Genomic DNA, 20,884 nt, shown 5'->3' on the forward strand with positions numbered 1-20,884 from the left:
TGGACCCCTGTCTGTCTTGGTTTAGATGAAGATCAGAGAATGAACTAGATGCTAGGCGTGAGATAAAATGAATTGTAGCAGATTTAGTTCTCATCAAAACACCTTTGTACTTTACTTCCATTCACACTGCAAGTAATAGAACTTAAGTGGACAATTCACCAAACCCCTCCTCCAAAACAGTCATTGTTTAGCAATCAATAATAGGTGCAGCAAGTCTGTCTGTCTTTGGATTTTCTTGCTGAAGTGAAAAGGGGGCTACTATAAGCATGAAGGTGTTGTAAAGAAACCCTGTTAAAATCTTACTATTTGTGTATATATAAAAGTGTCAAGTACAAGTACAAGTAAATTATTCATATATTCATATATTTACATGTATATATATATACTGTGTACTAGGAGTATGCCGATTATATAGCTGATTATCAGATCGGTTATTCAGCATTTTTTTTGGTTATTGGACTCGGTTTTTAATCTGATTGCTGATAAAAAAAATTAATTAATTACAAATCAAATACTGTGGCTCTGATGCAGCATCTGCAAAGAAACTAAAGTTATCGACTACATGTAGTGAAGGAAAAATGTCAATATTTGCCTCCAAAATGTAGTGTACGGGATTCTTACACTCTGTAAGAGTAGGGCGTAAGAATGAAGTAGCTCAAAAAAACATAGGCTACAGCACTTGAGTAAATGTGCTTAGTTACATTCTATCACTGAAGATACACTGTATAAAGTTTTAAGATAGTGTCGACATTTTATTAATCTCTCCAAAACTAGAAACACAGGAGCAAAAGTGTAATTTATGGGTTAAACACTGTTTTATCTGCTCTAACATAAGCTACAACTGTTAGCTTGCCCGGCTAAGTAGCTTAGGCTACTAACCAGCAAAACTCCGAAGGCAAAGTAAAAGTAAATAAACTTTTAAATAATAAATATGTTAGCTTAGTTTGCTAGCTAACTTCAGCTGCTAAAATTGGCTAGCGAAAGTTGTAAAATTGGTGATGGACAGCTACGAACGGGAATCTAACTTTTGACTACTTATGTCTGAAATGAGGGACAGCTTGTTTTTTAAAAAAGATAAAGAATTTGAAATACCTGCCAAAGAAAAGATAAAAGCTACTAACTTGTTTACATTCATACCATTAGCCACCTGGTTAGTGTTAGAGTAACTTGCAATTTGCAAAGCATGTGTTGCCTGCTTGGATGTTGTTAGTGTTTCAAAAGTGACAGGGATTGTGGAGAGGAATGCTGCCCAGTGACAGGTTTTCATACCAACAGTCTACATGTGATGAGTTATACATGGTATAGCCATATACAGTGGGGTGGGGTTAAGTGAACCGTCAATTTGTTTATTCATAATGGCAACATTTTTTGTGTTTGATGTTTCAATAGTAACTTTTAAATAAAAATGAGAAGTTGGTGGTCAGATTATTTTAAAACTATGTATCATTTGACTGAACTTTTACCTTCATCTTGGCGTTTTAGCTAATAACATTACTTGTACGTGTGAAGTCGGCAAAACAGAGACTTTAACATAGAGACAGGAAGAGGACACAAGCTGGAGTTCAGAAATGAAAGTCACCACTGGTAAACCAAGCAATCATGCACAGGAGGTCACTCTGACACACGCAAACAGGCCTGGCAGGGAGTAGGCAAAAATCCAAGAACCAAATAACAAAGCTCAGTCAAAAAACCACAGATACTAACACCAGGGAAGTTGCTGAAAAGGAATGAACACACTGAGAGGAACAAAGACAATCAGGCAGAGGAACACAGGAGTTGGTGTGGGGTTGGCTGATAGCAAGACCAGGGGCAGGTGAGGGGGTGGGAGACACTGAAATGATGGGAGATGTTCTTCTTTTCAAAAATCAAACAGGAAATACAACACGTTCATACAGTAAACGGTCAGCTCAAGTTACAGCTGTTTTACAGTTACATTCTGACACCGAATGAGGGAAAGATTGAGACACAGCTTTGTGACTCATGAGTTGAAGGCTGCATAGAGTATGCCGGTTAGTGAGTATGCTACAGGGTTATCTTTAGATAATTGCTCTCTCATCGCAGTACATTAACTGCCTTGTGACATGTGCACAAGAGGGTTTATTAGAAGCAGCATCCACTCAAAGAGCCATGTTGACAGCTAATTATATGGGTGTGGAGTTTATATACAGCTTTCTGAGCGCTGAGTGATTTATTTTTGCATTTATTTAGTGTCACTTGCTCAGCACCACTGTACGGCTAATGTGTTTTTCAATACAGAGAACACACGCCACGGTCCCGTCTTCACCCAGGAGCCAAGTGACAGTATTTTCCCACTGAGCACCGATGATAAACAGGTGTTTATTAATTGCAAGGCAAAAGGAAACCCACCTCCGCATTATAGGTAAGTGTTTTGGCTACCTTCTACAAGGTGAGGCTGCACTGTGCAGCATCAGTGAATGTGTGGTACAAAGTGCTCTGCTGGGCTGTAAATGACGCCGGGCTGTGTAAGTGGACCGGATACATTTGCATTTCAGTGCAGGCACTCATTAGAAGTAGGAGGGTAATTGCAGTCTTAACAATGTGTGTCCTTGTGGGATGTGTTCTGGACTGTTTCCAAATATTCAGAGGAAATATGAAAATGAAATTTCCCCGGCAGTATTGGAAACCGGGTGTAGACATGAAGTGACCCCTCACAAATAACAGTAAGTGATGATGTTGATAATAAAGATTTTGATTGATTTTCTTTTTCAATTTATCTCCAGGTGGAAAGTGGATGGGAAAGAAATAAACACGAGGTCAGATCCGAACTACAGCCTTGTAGAGGGGAACCTGTTGATCAATAATCCTCATGTCATAAACCACGGGGGAGTGTATCAGTGCATCGCCACCAACACATTTGGGACTGTTGTCAGCAGGGATGCTAAAGTCCAATTTGCATGTGAGTACAGTGCCATTTTTCATTCTGCTTTTGTATGCAAAATAAAATAATATTATGCAATAATATGTCATTTTAACATTATCTTAATGTCTTGTTTTTTTTAATGCATTCCTGTGCCCCCGTGAAGCACTTTGAATTGCCTAATGTCTGAATGCTGCAATATAAATGAACTCTCCCTGCCTTACCTTACCTTGCCCGTACACAACTAAAAAGACAAATGGACCTGTCCCTGGTGCACCCCACCGCACACCCAATGTCAGCTGGGAACAGCTCCAGCCCACCGCGACCCTGCTTAGGTTGAAGATAAAGGATGAATGGAAACAGAGACAATTATTCAGAATATGGCTTTAATTAATCAGTATTTTCATCATCAGTTGTTAATTGGTCTATAAAATAGTGAAAAATGCTGAAGTCCCCAGAGCCCAGATGTCTAATGCCGTCAGACTAATTTAACAATTAAAATTCTGTTTATTCAGTGTATTGCAGTCGAAAGGCAGCAAGAGAACTCATAGAAGAACAGCACAGCACCCATAGAGCTTTATACAATTTCTGCAAAAGAAATGACCTAAATGACTAATTGATTATCAATACTGTCACCAATTAATGTTGTGTCTGTTGATTAAGTAATCAGACTAGAATTGAACTTAGTAGAGCGCATGCCTCCATAAATACACAACAGCCCCCTTTAATTTAGTCAAAGCCGATCCAATATCCTATATGCCACTGTATAGCAGTGGAAAAACAGACCTTGAGCAACAAATCTCTGTCGAACATTTCATGAAAAAATGCCTCAGAGACTGTGTCAGTTCATGCAGTATTGTGAACTTTCATGAGATAGTGGCCTGTTAACATTCAGATGCTAGTACATGCCGACAGTACCGTCTTAAATTACAAAAACAGTAGCATTAGCTCACTAGGATGCTAAAAAGAATCCGCTAGCTTGGCTCTGGACTTAATAGTCTTGTTTATGCGCTTACTGGAGAAATGTGTTTTAAATACACAGCAGTCTCGCAACAGAAAAACTGCACCAAGGTTAAACCCTCGGCTGCCTCATTTTTGGTATCTCTATGACTTGCAATGTGCACCAGGGGGAGGAGAGGCAAGGTAGAGGCAATGCCATTTACACCCCGATATGTCGGTACCAAGAGTGTCTTGCACAGCTTCCTGTCTGTTCAGAGCCAATAATGTAAGCCATTATAATATGACCATAACATCTCATCACTTTATTTGGTGAACGCACAACCATATAGATCTCTCTAAAATCACACAAACACACATTCGTGGTTTGTTTGTTTTTTACCAACCAGTTTTATTCCTGGTATGGCATCATTGCCAGCCAGACATAATAAAGATTGACGAGTGTTAGGAGGTAGTCCATGCTGAAGGCCTCTCTTTTACTCTGGTGACCGTCTGAGGGCAGACAAAACCTGTACCATCTGCAGTCTTGGGTATATCTATCAGAAACTTAAATTTAAACTCCAAATGAACAATTGTGGGCGAGCTAAGACAAACAACTGGGTCCTACTTTCCCCGTGTTCTGTAGGAAACGCATCACTGAAGCTGCCTTTTTTTCCACCCTGCATTATGACGATGTCATCTATAGACATGGCTCCGTCTCCACTCCTACTCCATTAGACTCAGTTTATCACTCCGCCCTCAGATTCATTACTGGTGACTGTAATTCCTCTCATCCTTGTATTCTATATGAAAAAGTTGGGTGGGCAACTTTGACTGTGAGACGTGATGGCCATTGGTTTCTGCAACTTGCCACCATATATCAGCTCTTTATTGAGCTGGCCACAGAGTCACTATTCAATACACAATAGTGATCATAGAAAGTTCTTCAGGTGAACACTAGATTTGGAAAAACTGCTTTCAGGTTCAGTGCTCCATACGCTTTTAACATTTAACAACGTACATTTAGACTTGATACAGGCATACTATAGGTCAGTGCTGTCTTGTATTATTGTCTACCATTTGTCTTTCATGCACTTCCTGTTCTATTTGTGTTTTGTCATGTTCGTTTGCTTGCAGTTCTGATCATTTTCAGCACTTTTTTTTCTGTTTTATTTGTATTCTGTCAAATTGCTTCTTATCTGTTTTCATTTTCATGCACCCACTGTGTTTATACGTGCTGTGATTATGTTCATTTGTTTCCTGTTTGTTATCACATTTATGCACCTATTCTGTTTAATTTCTGCTCTCGACATCATTGAAAATGAGGGCTTTCCCTCCATGATGTTTTCGAGATTTTAACAAAGGTTGAATTGAAACCGATTTCTCCATTTAATAACAGTCACATTCAAGTTAATGAATACAATACAAATTGAAAAAAAAAAGACAGCATTTGAACTGCAGTCAGTTATTGTTGTGCATTGTGGTGATTAAACAATGCAAAGATTAAGATGCATTTTCGTATTGACAAATATTTTGATTGAATATCGGATCGTGTCGGAACTGTGTTACCTTTTCATGCCAGTGTGTAGCACCAGTGGAGTACATGAAGGACGGAGGCCTGCTCGTCTTGATTTGGGGGATTTTTAATCAGTCGAGTTCTGATTCGACCTCTTCTGATATTTGCTCAGTGCCACCTGGGACTTGGTTGGTATTTCTAAGACTTTGGGATTGATATGTCTTCCCACTGTTTATTCTCTCGCACAGCACAGGAGCATTTAATTAAAGGTGAAAGTAATCTTTCAAGCCGGAGCGGTGAGGAGCACTCCGGTGCACCCTCCACCCGATCTCCGGTGCGTGCTGTAATATTAACAGGGGATGCTCGGGTTGGACTTGTAAGCAATGTGAACAGACAGGGAAATATTCTGCCAAATGAAATGCCCCCTCCCTGGATGTCGCCTGTCGGTCGAGTTATTACAGCTGTCAAACCCTGAAAAGTTTTTTTTTTTTTTCTCGTATTCAACAGTTCTGCAGAACTTCAGCAGGAAGTCGAGGAACACCGTGTCCGTGAGAGAGGGTCAAGCAGTGGTTCTGCTCTGCGGTCCTCCACCCCATTACGGAGGTACGGCGCTCTGTCTTAACTCTTCTGCAATGTCCGCTGTAGTCTCACACTCCTGCTTGCCTCAGCAGTCTTTATTGTTCCTCACTCCGCTGCTTATTATCTCCCTGTAACACCGCTGTGTCTCTTTTGTTTTTATACCTTTCCCCCCACCTCTGTTTGCTGCTCTTCTTTTCCAACTGACACACTGTTTTCCCCTCACTTCTCCTTATCTGTCAGCCAGGGAACTTTTTATGACCAGCCACCGCTCCACCTGCCCAGGCCCGTGCCGCCACATCTCTAGTTCATAGCCTCACGCTTCCTAACCTTGAGCTCACTTTTCTCGCCCATATGATCTGTGAGCATGCTGCCGTCTATAAAGTCTCCAGAGCTCCACTTCCCCAACTGTCATTTTTTTTTTTTCTTGATGTGGGCAGGTTATCTTTGGGTAATAAAGGCTGCCGGTGGCTGCTGCGGCCGGGGGAGCGTTTATCCCGTGGCGCAGCTGCGAGTCGGCTCATGTGTCTGTGTGCTGCTGATTAGCAGACCCTCAAAGTGGTCCGCACTCCTGCAGCCATTCGATGCCCACCAGCGCAATTTCACGCCGGCGTACCAGCCTTTCTCTGCTCTCTGTTGCCAGCTGAATCCCGCGGCCACGTGGGATTCCACACTTTAGCAATTTGCCCTCCAGCCTTCCTTCCCTCCCCTCCCTCCCCCTTTTAAAGCCTCCGTCTCTTTATTTTTTCCTCTTAAACAGAGCATAGTCACACATTTGATGGGATTTACACGACACGATAATGCCAGCTTGAGGTGTTCAAAATTGAAAAATGGTGCAGAAAGGGCTTTTTTCTTATCGCCACAGCGTTGAAATAATCTCAAAGTGTTTTTTACAGTAATGCTTGTTGATGCACCACTTGAGGAGGACAGTACAGTGGCGCACCTTATTAAAAGATGAATCATCTGAAGCATCTTTGAGCAATCAGTAGGTAAGTGGTCCAAAAGGAGCCGTGCTGTGAGTCAAACTCTGTCAGAGGACATGAGATTATGTGCCTGCAAGTCCTCTGTTGCTGTGAGACTGCAGCGCTTAAACAGACCCAGTCTCTGATCGTCCCTAATCATGAAAGGTCTGTCAGTTTCTGCCCTGACTTTCCCTTTAATGATTTTAATTCACTGTTTTCCCTCAAGGAAGCGAGTGGGACTTTTTACCGTCTGCCCAGTCAAAAGGGCTGACTGCAGAATGTCATGTGTCTGATACAGGAGGGCTGCACTAATAGCCAAGTTCACCCTGCAGTCCCTGCAGACATCTCTCCTCCTCTCTTTCTCTCCCGTCATGCTTAAAGGAGGAACACTGTCACTCTCACGATTCCTTTCCTCTATTTATCTAGACGTGAGTCCTCCTCGCTAATCTTGGTGACAAGGAGATCAACTAAAAATAGAAGTTTCCCTGTCAAAAACCATCCAGACTGTGATACAGTAAGCAAATTGGGAACTAATAAGCATGTGTGATCTTGCATTCTAACATCTGTCGTGAATCGCTCGATTTTGCTGTGATACTGCGTAAGCATTAAAAGGATAAGGCAAGGTTTTCTTATTGTTTTGCCGCAGTAAACAAATCACACAAGAAGAATAAAATTCATACCGTCAAACTGGGCTTTCACATGGAGAACTGCCCTGCAATAAATGAGCATAAGGGGCCGATTGCATGAAATGAAAAGTTTAAAGGCTTGTAAGATTCCAAAACACTGCACATCTGTTTATAATTCAAGACTGAGGAGTGCCGGTACTGACCTTTACAACGCACCAGTACATTTATATTTTATTCACTGGCTTACCGTGACTTTTGTCGTGCACCCAGTCCCCTCCATATCGAACCAGGGACACACAGGAGACAGAAGCACCACAAAGCACTAGTGCTCTGCACTAAGCATTCGGTCCCCATGACCAACTGTGGCCCGGCCGGCTTGCATGAGCATCAGCATCTGTTATCTGCATTTCTTCTCTTACCCCAAAATAATGTGGCAAGAAAGCCCACGGATGATCTGTTAGAAGAAGTGTCACTTGTATTCATTTCTCAGAGTAACCCCTCCCAGCAGATCATCAGATCACACAGCCCCTTTAAGCTTCATTGTTGCAGAAGAAGCAATGTTCCTCCTATCCAGCATACACAAAAGGCCGTGCTTTATGAAGTAATGTGGTCGTTATAAAGATCAGCTCAGTGTGCGATTAGAAAAGAGCAAATCAGCAGAACTGACCAGCTCGGCGAGTTGTGCCTCTGAACAGCCAGGCAGATTACCCCTCCACCCCAGACACCAACGTGCGAGTTAGGGGAGTACCGACAATTTTTTTCTCCAACAATTGTGTAACAATCATGAGCTAAACAGCCAAATGAGTAGTCTACTACAGATGAGCTCTTGCACATGTGATCGTCGGATGACGTTGCATTGCATTGCTGCCAGAGCTGATTCAGGTTCTGCTCCCACAAAAGATGACCCTGCTTTTTTTAACCAGAGCTCCAAGTGTCGACACCCCCGCTGAGCAACAGCAGGTCCAGCTCAAAGGAATGAGTGGGCTGCATCCTGTCACAAAGTGCTGTCTGCCTGAACTCGACCTTATTCCATCTCTCAACACTCTGCGACTGACATACGCCATCTGTGACACCCAGTCTCAAGGCAGTTGATTCCTACCGAACGCACAAGTTTGGAGTCACTCATATGAACTTTCATTCTACAAAAAAATGAAATAATTTTCAAAACAGCTGGGCGCTGTAAGTTTCTTTTTAACAGTGGAGCAGGAGGAGGTGATGACTGAAAAGGAACGGCGGTGGCCCTGTTGAGTGTAAGAAAGGAACATGTCATTCAGTGCAACGTGTGACTGAGGTATTGTGCACTTGCATTCAAGTGAAGTCTGTTTCCCAAAATGTGCACGGTTAATCAATTCAGTCATTTCTATTTGTTATCTAGGTTTGTGAGAGAGGTTTAGGAAACGACTTTTACACCAAAATTAGTGCATGTGCAGGTTTTTTTAACCGCAGGGAAAAAGGCAGTAGACTCCTTTCACATTCACATTTGCTTTTCCCCCCTTGCGTGTCACTTTTGTTATTGCAAACGCAACTGAAGAAACAGGGAACGGTAGACAGCAGCAGATCATATACACCTCATCGGACTACATCCAGAAAATGTAGAGAAGAACTGTGTCAAAAAGTCTTAACCAGTCCAGTGATATTCTTAATTATGGTGTGTTCCGTTTGCTCTGGAAGTCGGAGTTTGGAAGGATTTCATATTCGAGTCGAGCGTGTTCCGGTACAACAAGTCAGACAACAATACCAGCTGACAACGAGGCATTACGCCATACTTACATACACACCCAGCAATACTCTGTGGAAGACATATTTATTTAGGAGCAAATAAGGCAGCGCTAATATTCTACAGCTTTCACGGCTGTTGATATGAGCAGCCATCTTGGATTTTGAGTTCCGGGCTTGTGAGGTGCGTCTGACTTTCCGAGTCGAAGAAACGTCTGACTGGGATCTCAAAAACTCCAACCTCCTACTTCAAATAGATCTTGTTTTTGAGCTGATGATGGAAGCAGCTAAGGGGTGAGAGTTGCACTGTATGCATGGCGCTAATTAAGGGAGCTGGCAAGGTTCACTAACCACTGAGCAGTGGTTACTTTTTGAAAATCTTTTACTTCAGAATCTGTTTTTACCGCGGCGCCGATGGAATGATGAACAAACGCTGACACGGATGGGAAAGTGTTAACAAGCCAGCAGCCCTAACTTCAATGCGCATCATGACATCGAACCTGACAAGGGACGAAAATTAGCGTGTCAACCCCGGTGTTGTGTTTCTTTCACAGCTGATTAAAAGTGGAGCAGGTGAACACTGCACTGCAAGGTCAACGGATGCAAGAGTGAATGTAGATTGTACCCATTCACATTGAGGACAAAAGCCAGATGTTAGTGGGTGCTAATGGGCATTTATTGTCCAGTGTGAAGGGGTTGCTGAGTCCAACACCATAGCTTACCAAAGCCACACCCCTCTTCTTTGCAATGCAATCCCGAATCGCCTGTGATTAAAACCCTGCTCACACAGTCTGTCTAACTAAAGAAACGTAGTACAATCTTTCTCTTTGCCGAGGCTTTAAAAAGGCAGGTGCAGCCATATAGACAATGCTTTGTACAATCAGTTCATCGATGTTTTTTATGGGATTCGTTGACTAAAAGACAAAGATAACATATCACCGTCCTCATCCTGTAAAGTTATCTTAAGGCTATACTTTAAGCACAAAAATACAATATCATAATTTGTGTTGTTATAGGTAGTGCAGGTCTTACTGTCCTGCTCATTTTCGGACTCTCACTGAACGGTGTATCTGGTTGTTTGTTTTTTTTGTTCTTCCAGAAATCAAATATTCATGGGTTTTCAACGGTCAGCAGAGCTTCCTGCAGCAGGACGCCCGCCGCTTCATCTCCCAAAGGACGGGCAACTTGTACATAGCAAAAGTGGAAGCCTCAGACGTCGGCAACTACACATGTGCAGTGAGAAACATGATGACCAATGCCACAGTGTTCAGCTCTCCAACCCCCGTGGTGGTGCGGAGGGACGGTAAGCATCCTCAGTTCGCCTCTGCTGCCTCCTGGTTATCTCAGGCACTGAACTGACACAGGCTGTCGGAGGGAGGGCGGCCCGGGGAGATAAATCGTTTGTCTTGAGCGTGACACTGTTTTTGCTTTTGCTTAGGAGGCTTTTGCACCATCCCACAGCCTCTGAACTATACAGGGTTATGTATGCGAGAAACCCTCTCTATCTGCATGAAGGCACATATTTACATAACCAGCAATGTTGTCTGCGCCGACGGAATGGCACGCAGGCACGCGCACACACAGCGAGGAGCTCGCCACACACACTGAACCCCATCAGGACCGTTTATGTGTACCACTTCAGATTTGAGCTGAGGCAGATATGTAATCCAAACTCATCCATCCGCTAAGCCAAACGCTGTTGTATACGGCGTCAACATGCACGCTCGCTCCGTGCCAGAGTCATCCCCGCCACAGCTCTCACATCCAGTATGAGTAACACGAAACTGCATGTCCATGCTTTGTGTTTTGACTGATGTGATTTGCTTTTATCCTTCATGCAGTGGTGATGGGTGAATACGAGCCAAAGATTGAGGTTCGGTTTCCTGACACCCTTCACGTCTCCAAAGGATCGTCAGTGAAGCTGGAATGCTTCGCCTTAGGAAAGTAAGTGTCAGAATATTAGCACGGCTCAGCTCTACCCCTCACACTGCTTTGTCAAATGTGTGGAGTTGCCAGACATCCTCTCAAACAACACACAGGCCGACATGCATGGCAGAAATCCTGCTGGTCAGTGTGAGCAGGGAGCATGTGGCCAGCCTGACCTTTTGTGTGTGACCTCTGCAGCCCTGTGCCTTCTATCTCATGGAGGAGAGCCGATGGAAATCCACTCCCTGGCAAGATTAAAATCAATCACTCCAGCGGTGTTCTGGAAATTCCATATTTTCGCCCAGAGGATGCCGGCATGTACGAGTGTGTAGCCGAAAACAGCAGAGGACGAAATGTGGCCAGAGGGCAACTTCTATTTCACAGTAAGAACCACGTAGACTTCTGCTTCCTGTTTCACGGAGATGATTGCTAATGTTTTTAACCCTAATCATTACTATTTATTCAGACATTACAGGGGAATAAGGTCAATTGCTTCACCAATAGAAATCCCCATGAAACTTTTAAAAAATGTTTAGCTTAAATATGCAAATGAGCCATTATCTAATGAACAATTAGATAAGGTGTAGAGTTTGTCAAATTTTGTTTACGTCAAAAGTGTTTTTCAGAGGGATTTGTATCACAACCATGAATCAAAAAAATACCGTCCACAGCCATAATAAATTTTTTTTTTGCCGCATTTTTAAGAATAAAATGTTGTATAAACCAACTGATAAATTATATAAGAACATCTCTCTAAAAAACAAGCGATAAAACCAGAAAGTTTGGTGTTTGTAAGCGCTAATGAAGTGGCCTTTAAAGATAGTGTGTCTAAATTCTATTCATTTTAGTCAAAAGTGGTGACTGGAGTTAAAGCAGAACTATTACATATCACCATGAAACTTCTCCAGTTGATTACTCACATTAAGACAATTATTTTTGTTGTATACATTTTTCAGATATTTAATGTTAAACTATGCCAAAATTTAATCCAATTGAATATGCGCTACTTTACATATATGTCCATTTTAACATTTTCTGTCTATTGAGACATGTCATGGAAGCAAAATAGCCCAAAATCTCAAAAGTGACCACTACATGAAAAAATGCTGTTTTAACCTGTAGTGTCTTCTATAGCAGCACTATTGTAGTAGTATAGTAGTAGTTGGTTAGTAATTGCATTTTTTGGTAAATGATTGCTTTAATATTTGTTCTATCTAAGGCAGTCTAATTATTTTCTCAGGATGAAATAGCTGTACAATGCCAGAGTGATGTGGACTTAATGAGTGCTCATTATCTGTGCTTTTTGGCGACATTAAAATCTCCCCTGGTTTACTGGATTTTTTTCTTTTAACCGGTGGCTTGAAGTAGAAAATGAGTTTGCTCATGTGTCAGGATAAGTCCTCTCCCCTCTGAAGAATCTGAAGGCACCAGCTGTCAGTGAGTCATTTGTACTCGCAGGACAGCATCGTCTACATCAGCTCGCTTCTATATAGAGAGATGAGTGAAAGTCTTCATTGTTCTGTCTGCTGTATGTGTTGAAAAGGATGGGTATTGGACTATTCATCGGGCTAGGTTCAATTTTTGGTTTTCTGTAGAACTTCGATAGCTGCTCTTTTGATTCATCCACTGTGACATTCGCAGTTTAACTTATTTTTTGTAAACTCAAATGCTTTAAAAACAAACAGACATTTAAGCTGGGAAATAAATGAATATAATTACAAGGTTGAAAATAATTAGTGCCGAAGGTTCAGTCAAAGGCAGTGGAGAGCAAGTCAAAGTGAACCAGCTCTGTGATAAAAACTCACTAACTGCTGCTTCTCCAAGTTTAATCTGGACATGGTTTACAGAATGACTGAGAGGCTGAGAGGCTTTGTTTGGTAAAAGATGTTAACAGCTGGGAGGTTTCAGACAAGCAGCAGTCACTCAAATTCTATTTTGTGACACAGCGTAAGCCAGTGCAGAGAACTGTGAAGCGTGACATGTGTTCAGTTTTCATTGTCTTTGTTTCTTTTTGAATAGGAGGTCCTGCAGGGACACAAAAACTCAGATTCTTAAAACGATTGTATGCAGACTTTATAATTAAATTGACGTGGCAATCAAAGTTTCTGTCCGATGCCGTGATTTGAAAAAAAGATAGATTTTTTTGCTTATTTATGAGGATACCTATTAGCTTTCACCAGCTCAACAGCTACCTTAAAACTCTAAACTAAAGTCACTCCTACAACGGAGAGTGTAAGTGATGTTACATAAATAAGCGGAAGTAATACTACATACATGTCCGTAAATGTGTTTATATGCTTTAATGTAAAAGTTTATAAAATAAGTACTGTGATGTAATGTAATAACATTATGATCTCACTCCCAACTCAACTCCCACCTCAGTTTTGGACGTGAGTGGTTCTGCAGTAGATTTAGCAATTATAAATATGCAATGCCCACTAAAGCTTTCAAAATAAAGCTTACCAATAAATAGTTAAATTCATTATTGTGACTTTTGGAGTGTTATTGACGTGGTTTGGTTAGGTTGAGGCACCATAACTACTATATAATGTTTCGGAAAAGATCATACTTTGGGGTATACTGTTAGTTCAGCCACCTCAACTTGTGGCACTTATGTAACCTTAGGCTAATATTATAGTGGTGTGTCTTCAATAATTACTCTGTCATGCAGTGTCATTCATGGAAACATGCCGGTCACTAACCAGGCTACTGCATTTGACCCGCTGGGAATGAGAAGGGAATATTAATGAACAGTATACAGTACAATACACACTGCAGCAATCAAATGTCCATAACTACCCAGTGTACAAATATGTACACTGTTCTGTCATGAACTATACAACTCTGTATCAGTCAGTGTATCTTTAAAGCTTTCTGTGACTCATTACCAATCACCTCAGCTATTTTTTTAAGTCATTCCTCTCAGGTATTCCAAATAAATGAGGGAAAACGCTTCCACTGGATGGCCGCTCTGCACGAAATAGTTTTCTTTAAAGCATTACATGTACTTAGAGAGTCACTGTATCCATTGCCACTTGTCTAGTTTCGTAATAGTGCTTAATCCAAGTAAAGGTTTCTTGAGAAAAAAACTATTTGACCGGTGTACAACACATATTCCCTGAAGGAAGGCTAAGAGACACCAGCTTCCATCAACCTTCAACCAGGAAAGAGCAGAATGCACTCCCCTCACCTCCTGTCTAAATGAACAGCACAGCACCCTGATCCTTGTGAGCGGCACTGGGCCATATTGCTGGGCATTCGTCCAGATGTGTTAAACAGAGCATTGAAACATGCTTTAATGTGCTTGAAAATAGGCGCAAGTGCACTTTTGAGAGCCGATTTCCTCTGCCTTTTTGAGATATAATTTTGTCTATATAAGTGGACCCAGACATTTTCTCATTATGGGTAATACCCAAGAGTTTTGATTTTCAATGACAAAACATTGAGATGAGCACTAGCTGTCAGCCTAAGGGCTGGAACTGGACTTGTTTAATTTTCTTAAAGACTTTCCATCTCTCACCCAAGAGGCTTCTTCAGTACAAACTAACTGGAGGGGAGTTGCAGGCTTTTAAACTCTATGTGGGAGTGTCCTTACAGAGTCGTTAAGGACAAGTGTTTGCTCTGAGTCGTTAGGGCCAATTGTGGGTCGTTGACCCAGGAGCTTGGGCTAGGTGAGCCCAGGTGTGAATGGTTGTTAAGCTGTCTGGGGAAGGAACTCAGTACTGCATTGTAGGTGGGTGATAGGAAGCCTCGAAGGCCACCTCCTCTGTTCAAAGATGATCTTTTAGTCTCTTTCAAACCATCTGTCGTCTCTGGTCAAGACATTTACATTGTTGTCCTCAAAGGAATGTTTTTTCTTCTTCCGATGTAAGTGGACAGCAGAGTCTTGACCTGAGGAGTTGGCCCTCCTGTATTGTGCCATTCGTTTATAGAGGGATTGTTTTGTCTGCCCAATGTCTCCCCTGCAGTTAGTGAGAACTGAAGGAGGCTCTTGGGTGAGAAGTGAAACGTTTTCAAGAAACTAAAACAAGTCCAGTTGCCTACGGTACAGCACTTAGATTTACCATGATCATGTTTCTGTTTAGCTGAAGGAGGTTCAGACACATCCAGTCACTGATGTGTTTAATTTGGACGTTATCTACAAAATATTATTGTTTTGCATAATTCTATATAAATCCAGCCTGTTTACCTGTGTTCCCCACTTGACTGTACTTTCTTGATTCCCACAATTTAAGGCCCAGAGTCGGTACTTCATGTTACATAACAGTCCACTTTCTGGTGAACTCAGTGGCAGTTTGCACACATCAGGCTGTAAGAGTAGTTTTCTTGTCATTTGAAGGGCTCTCTATTTGTCAGCAGTAAAGTGCTCATCCCTCCTTAATGTCTATGCCGTCAAGGTCTTATCATGAAAAGAGCAGAAGGATTTACTTGCGGTTGATTGTGCATTCAGGTGTTGGATGTGAAATGCAACATTTGAAAGGGTAAGCAACTAAAATACATAGGCAGCTTATTAGTTTTTTTAATACAGTTTTTTGTGACAAATTAGTTGGCAAAATGATAATAATAATAATAACAATAATAATACAAGCTATGTAAATATATCCTTCGAAAGAAAAACAGAGCAGCATTAGAAGTTAACAATGACTGAATAAATGTTATCTTAAAGATATGATATGTAACATTTCTGCATTAGAACGTCTAAAAAGAAATAAACCTTTGTTACATATTCTGTTGAGTTGTGTACCTACATTATCCCAAATGTGCCCAATGTTCAAACCCAGAGAAATCCACACGTTTACTTGAGCTTAGTATGCTTTTTATTCTTCGGCTATATTTTGCAAAGAGAAAGAGTCCGAGAGTAAGTAATGAAGTGTGCAGATAAGACTTAACATAACCTGAATAAAACTCTAAAACATTACTACTTTCATAAACATTTGTGCTTGAGTCAGTCAGATAGAGTTTCATCAGTAATGGGGGTTGTTTAATGGTGTTTTCACCACCAGCAAGCACATTCTCCTTGAGTTTGACTCAGAATTGTGCAAGTGTTTATTCACCCCAAACAGCCAAAAAAAAATGTATTGTCCTCTGGCCGTAAACTAGCAAACAACAGAACCCACTGAGGGTTTGTGAGTCTGTATGTTCAGGTCAACCTCTCAATGAACACAGCACTCACCAGAGATACTGGTTCTTTTGTTTCATTTCTCCCTTTGTCTCTACGCAATGCCAAACTCATGAACTAAAGTACATTTCCCCTCCAGCTCCCGTCAGCACAGTACATTAACACCCGACAACGGGAGTGAAGATGAATCCAAATTTTAAAGTAATCTCTGAACTCTCCTCCCACTGGTAGACAACTCTAGGCTGTGGGTCTTTTTGAGGGTCCAGCTCTGTTCAGAAAACTCCCTCTGGTTGCAGGTCTTGTGTAAACTGGATTGTCTTTGAATTGCATTATCTTTATCATTTGCTTTTTCAAACGCTTTTTCCTTTTTAAGGTGGCTGACATACCAAACTGTAATGTAATTGAATAATTAATAGAATTTTTATCTTTGAGTTGAACTGCACAGTTTTTTGCTTCATTTCAGTATTTCCATCATGACACATTTTTTATTCTGCTCTTAACTCGGTGATCTCTAATCCATGAATGAATCTACAGCAGAATGTGCCTGCAGGTCAGTTGCAGGCACTGACTGAGTAATGAGCAGCTGCCGTGGTAAATCAGGAGGTAATTACACGCAGATTTCAAGCGCAAATTGAATGAAACAAGTAGTGCAGATTTGCTGTGGTCCTTCATGTTTGTAAATCTGACACGAAGACTGCAAGATCACTCAAATTAAGACTGAATTATACTTCACATTAAGACCACACACCCACGTCCCAAGTTTGGAAAAATAAATAAATAACGGCTCTACACTGTTCACGCAAAGTTTTTGAGCAAACAGCTGACAAAAAGGACCTGTTAATGCTTCCCATTTTTTAAACTCCAAGTCCAGTCAAGTCAAGTTATTTATAGAGCACGTCTAAAAAACTGTTGTTGAGCAAAGTGCTGCACCATAATACAAGCCAAAGAACAATAAACATATAAGAATGTAATGTAACATAAATGAAAATGCCAAAACACTATCTCACTGAACCAATGGCAGTCAAATATATAACACACAGGACAACATCATTCCCAATGCATACTATCAATAAAAAGTGTAGGAAAACATAATTAAACTCAGCAATCAGATATATTGGTAAACTAAATATATCTGCAATAGAATGTTGACATTTTATTCATATTCATATACCATAATGTTACATATTCATATTTATTGGTATTTTTCACAGATGTTGAACATCTGCACTGGGTCCAGACACTGAAAGATGCTCACATGGCGATTGATGCTAATCTGCAGTGGGAGTGTAAATCCATCGGGAAGCCAAGGCCGACATACAAGTGGTTGAAGAATGCTCAGCTGCTAACATCAGAGGTAAGAGCAACAGATTAAAAAAAAAAAGAATGTGAGACTACATTTAAACACAGAAATCTTGTTTTTTTTTATATAAAAAAAATTGTTTACTTATCAAATTAGATATACACTTATTTATTGTATTTCAATAGCAGAAATCTGAACATTTAATAAAGCCAGGTTCATTTTTATAGAAGGAATTTTGGATGTCTCACCATAATAAATTTTTACCCTTGTTTTGGGAATAAAATGTAAATTTTTCACCTGTAGTTTCTCCTCTTCAGGCAAAAATAATCCAAAAGCTTTCACTCATCTCACAAAACATTTAAATAAATCTGTGAAAGGTTACCAAACATTAATCAGCTGACCTGATTTTCAGGGGAGAATCCATGTGGAAGCAGGTAGATTGACCATATCCAGGATCAGTCTGTCCGACTCTGGGATGTATCAGTGCGTGGCAGACAATGAGCATGGAGCCCTCTACGCCAGCGCTGAGCTCAAGGTTGTAGGTAAGCAGTTTGCCTGCTCTGTATCATCCACAATGAGCTGAACTGATGGCTGACACATACTGTATGTACATTGTGTTGTCATTGGAATGGAAGTGCTTCATCTCATCAAGTAAATGAAAAAGTAAATAGAGGCTGGCCGAGCTCTTCACTGAGCCACGGCCTCGCTCTTTCATTTGCATAATTCTTTCACACAATAAGCCAGTCTGCTGGCGAAATAGAATTCCCGTAATTGCCGGTGATGCACTTGACATTTCTGCTGATGCACAGCTGTTGCCCCTCCACAAAGCGAGACAAATGGCCTTAACACGGGTCTGTTCCCTCAGCCTCCCCGCCTGACTTCACCCGCCGACCCGTGAAGAAGTCCACAGTGATCCAGAGGGGGGGCGAGGTGGTCTTAGAGTGTCGCCCCCACGCTTCCCCCAGAGCCACAATCTCCTGGTGGAGAGGGGGTGAGCTCCTGAAGGACAGCAAGAGGTAGGGTACTGTATGCACCGCTGCTCATGCCATTGATGGCATCTGTTCAAAGGTTTTTTCTTTTTCTTCCATGTGGTCATTTTCATTTCTAGGACTCATTGTTATTTATGCCTCTGCTCAAGGGGACTCTGGAAGTCAGCGTTGCATAACGCAGCCTTGTTTGGCTCAAGAAAGCATGTTTTATGTCAGATAGACCAGTTTTTTCTTCACATGGAAAGAGATGTTGGTTTTCTGTTGACATGCAGTAGTTTTGTCTGGTGGCGTTTTACTTGATGTAAGACTGAGGCCGTGATCCCCACTCTATCCATGTTCTTAAGGCGCAAGATGAAGAGGGCAATATGATTTAGCCGTTTGAAACTTCAAAGCATCCAGTACTCCACTGTTTCACAGCTCTTCAAGGCAGTCAGAGTGCTGGATGTAGAACAGAGATCCTGCAGGGACGCGCTCTGCGTGAAAACCACAGAGGAAAACAATCAACAGCGACAACAGCCCTCTGTGAAAGTCAACCTCGGGCTACATGACAGGCCACGCTGTGTCATGATTTAAGGTCTGAGGCGAAACCTACAAGTTAAAAGAGACGGTGTGCTGCTGCACTCCGCCTTAGCAGAGACTAACACGCACAATGAGAAGCAACCGAGTTCGAGCACAGTACGACGGCTGCTTTCATCAAATGTCTGGTGAAACACTAGGGGAGATAAATGCTCATGTAGGATCAGGGAAACACGTTTGGTAATTGATAGAAAAGGTCCACAAAATAAAGAGACTCAAACTGTTTCCGGAAAACTTCACAACAGTTTAGCAGTTGTTACCAGTCGGTGAAAATCACCTTCCAGCATGAATCCACTCAGTGCCGCAGGACTGAAGGCAGATCTGAAGATGCTCCAAGCTGAGACCCCATTATTTCTGTCCTGCGACACAATATTGGAGGAGTTATATTTTGTTAAGGGAAAGAAGGTTTGTAAACTTGTGTTCTCCCTTTAAGACATAGTTCAGCATGCTCGCACATCATCAGACACGCACAACCAAAATGTATGTCTATTTTTAAAAACACAATCTGAAAGCCTCATCAGTCTCGGCTGTACAATTAACTTGTACTGTGCCAGCTGTCTTTTTCAGAGAGCTTTAGTGAAAACAACTTCCTAGAGAGGGAGACTTTGAAATAAAGAGGGCAAGAGGAAAAAAATGTGGTCTGATTTCAGATTTCTGTCTTTTCTGAAACCTTCAGCTGTTTGAAAATGGGTCCATTTAAAACGCTTTTTACTTAGTGACTTCTTTCTTAAATACCTTCTCAAATAAACAGTTTAAATGACAGTGTGCTGATTTGGGGTGTTTCGAAAAGGATGCTTAAAAAATAAAGGAACAGTTCACCCAAATATGACAACGCAGTCATCATGTACTCACCATGATGCCGATGTAAAGTCTGGTGAAATGTTGTTGTCAGTAAAGCATTTCTGCAGCTGCACAGCAAGTGTTGCAGCATTCTCCTAAACAACTGAAGTAGATGGGTTTGTGTTTTAAAATGTAAGAATAACAAATGACGCAAAGAAAAAACATGAAATGGCATCATACAGCTCGTCCGGTGTAACCCAGTCTGTTGAAAAGATGTTATTGCATCCAAAATCTTCACTGTTCCTGCTAAGCTGAAGCCATCAGCATGGTGGAGTCTCAAGTGGAAGCATGAGCTCGACAACTTTCTACAAACATTTGTGAAAGAATGGGTTTCTCTAAGGAGCTCAGTGAATTCCAGCATGGTACTTTGATAGGATGCCACCTGTGCAACAAGTCCAGTCGTGAAATTTCCTCGCTCCTAAATATTCCACAGTCAACTGTCAGTGGTGTTATAACAAAGTGGAAGTGATTGGGAACGATAACAACTCAACCATGAAGTGGTAGGCCACGTAAAATGAGGGAGTGGGATCAGCGGCTGCTGTGGCACATAGTGCGAAGAGGTCGCCAACTTTCTGCAGAGTCAATCGCTACAGACCTCCAAACTTCATGTGGCATCAGATTGGCTCAAGAACAGTGCGTAGAGAGCTTCATGGAATGGGTTTCCATGGCCAAGCAGCTGCATCCAAGCCATGCATCAGCAAGTGCAAGTGGTGTAAAGCACGCCGCCGCTGGACTCTAGATCAGTGGAGACGCGTTCTCTGCAGTTACGAATCGCGCTTCTCCATCTGGCAATCTGATGGACGAGTCTGGGTTTGGCAGTTACCAGGAAAACAGTACTTGTTTGACTACATCGTGCCAAGTGTAAAGTTTGGTGGAGGGGGGATTGTGGTGTGGGGCTGTTTTTCAGGAGCTGGGCTTGGCCCC

At 41.7% G+C, this 20,884-nt stretch overlaps 1 protein-coding gene across 3 annotated transcripts in view; it reads left to right on the plus strand.

The window, feature by feature from the left end:
• cntn6 (contactin 6) overlaps window positions 1-20,884 on the plus strand; it is a 127,511-nt gene that overhangs the window by 71,313 nt on the left and 35,314 nt on the right. For all 3 annotated transcript variants that reach the window (XM_030421354.1, XM_030421352.1, XM_030421353.1), the window contains exons 4-12: window positions 2,257-2,380; window positions 2,742-2,917; window positions 5,838-5,933; window positions 10,310-10,513; window positions 11,052-11,154; window positions 11,335-11,519; window positions 17,467-17,609; window positions 17,968-18,097; window positions 18,421-18,571. In XM_030421354.1, the coding sequence (XP_030277214.1) occupies window positions 2,257-2,380; window positions 2,742-2,917; window positions 5,838-5,933; window positions 10,310-10,513; window positions 11,052-11,154; window positions 11,335-11,519; window positions 17,467-17,609; window positions 17,968-18,097; window positions 18,421-18,571 (1,312 nt within the window). The remainder of the gene's footprint in view (window positions 1-2,256; window positions 2,381-2,741; window positions 2,918-5,837; window positions 5,934-10,309; window positions 10,514-11,051; window positions 11,155-11,334; window positions 11,520-17,466; window positions 17,610-17,967; window positions 18,098-18,420; window positions 18,572-20,884) is intronic.

Source organism: Sparus aurata, chromosome 6 (genome assembly GCF_900880675.1).
Source record: "Sparus aurata chromosome 6, fSpaAur1.1, whole genome shotgun sequence".
Taxonomy (NCBI): domain Eukaryota; kingdom Metazoa; phylum Chordata; class Actinopteri; order Spariformes; family Sparidae; genus Sparus; species Sparus aurata.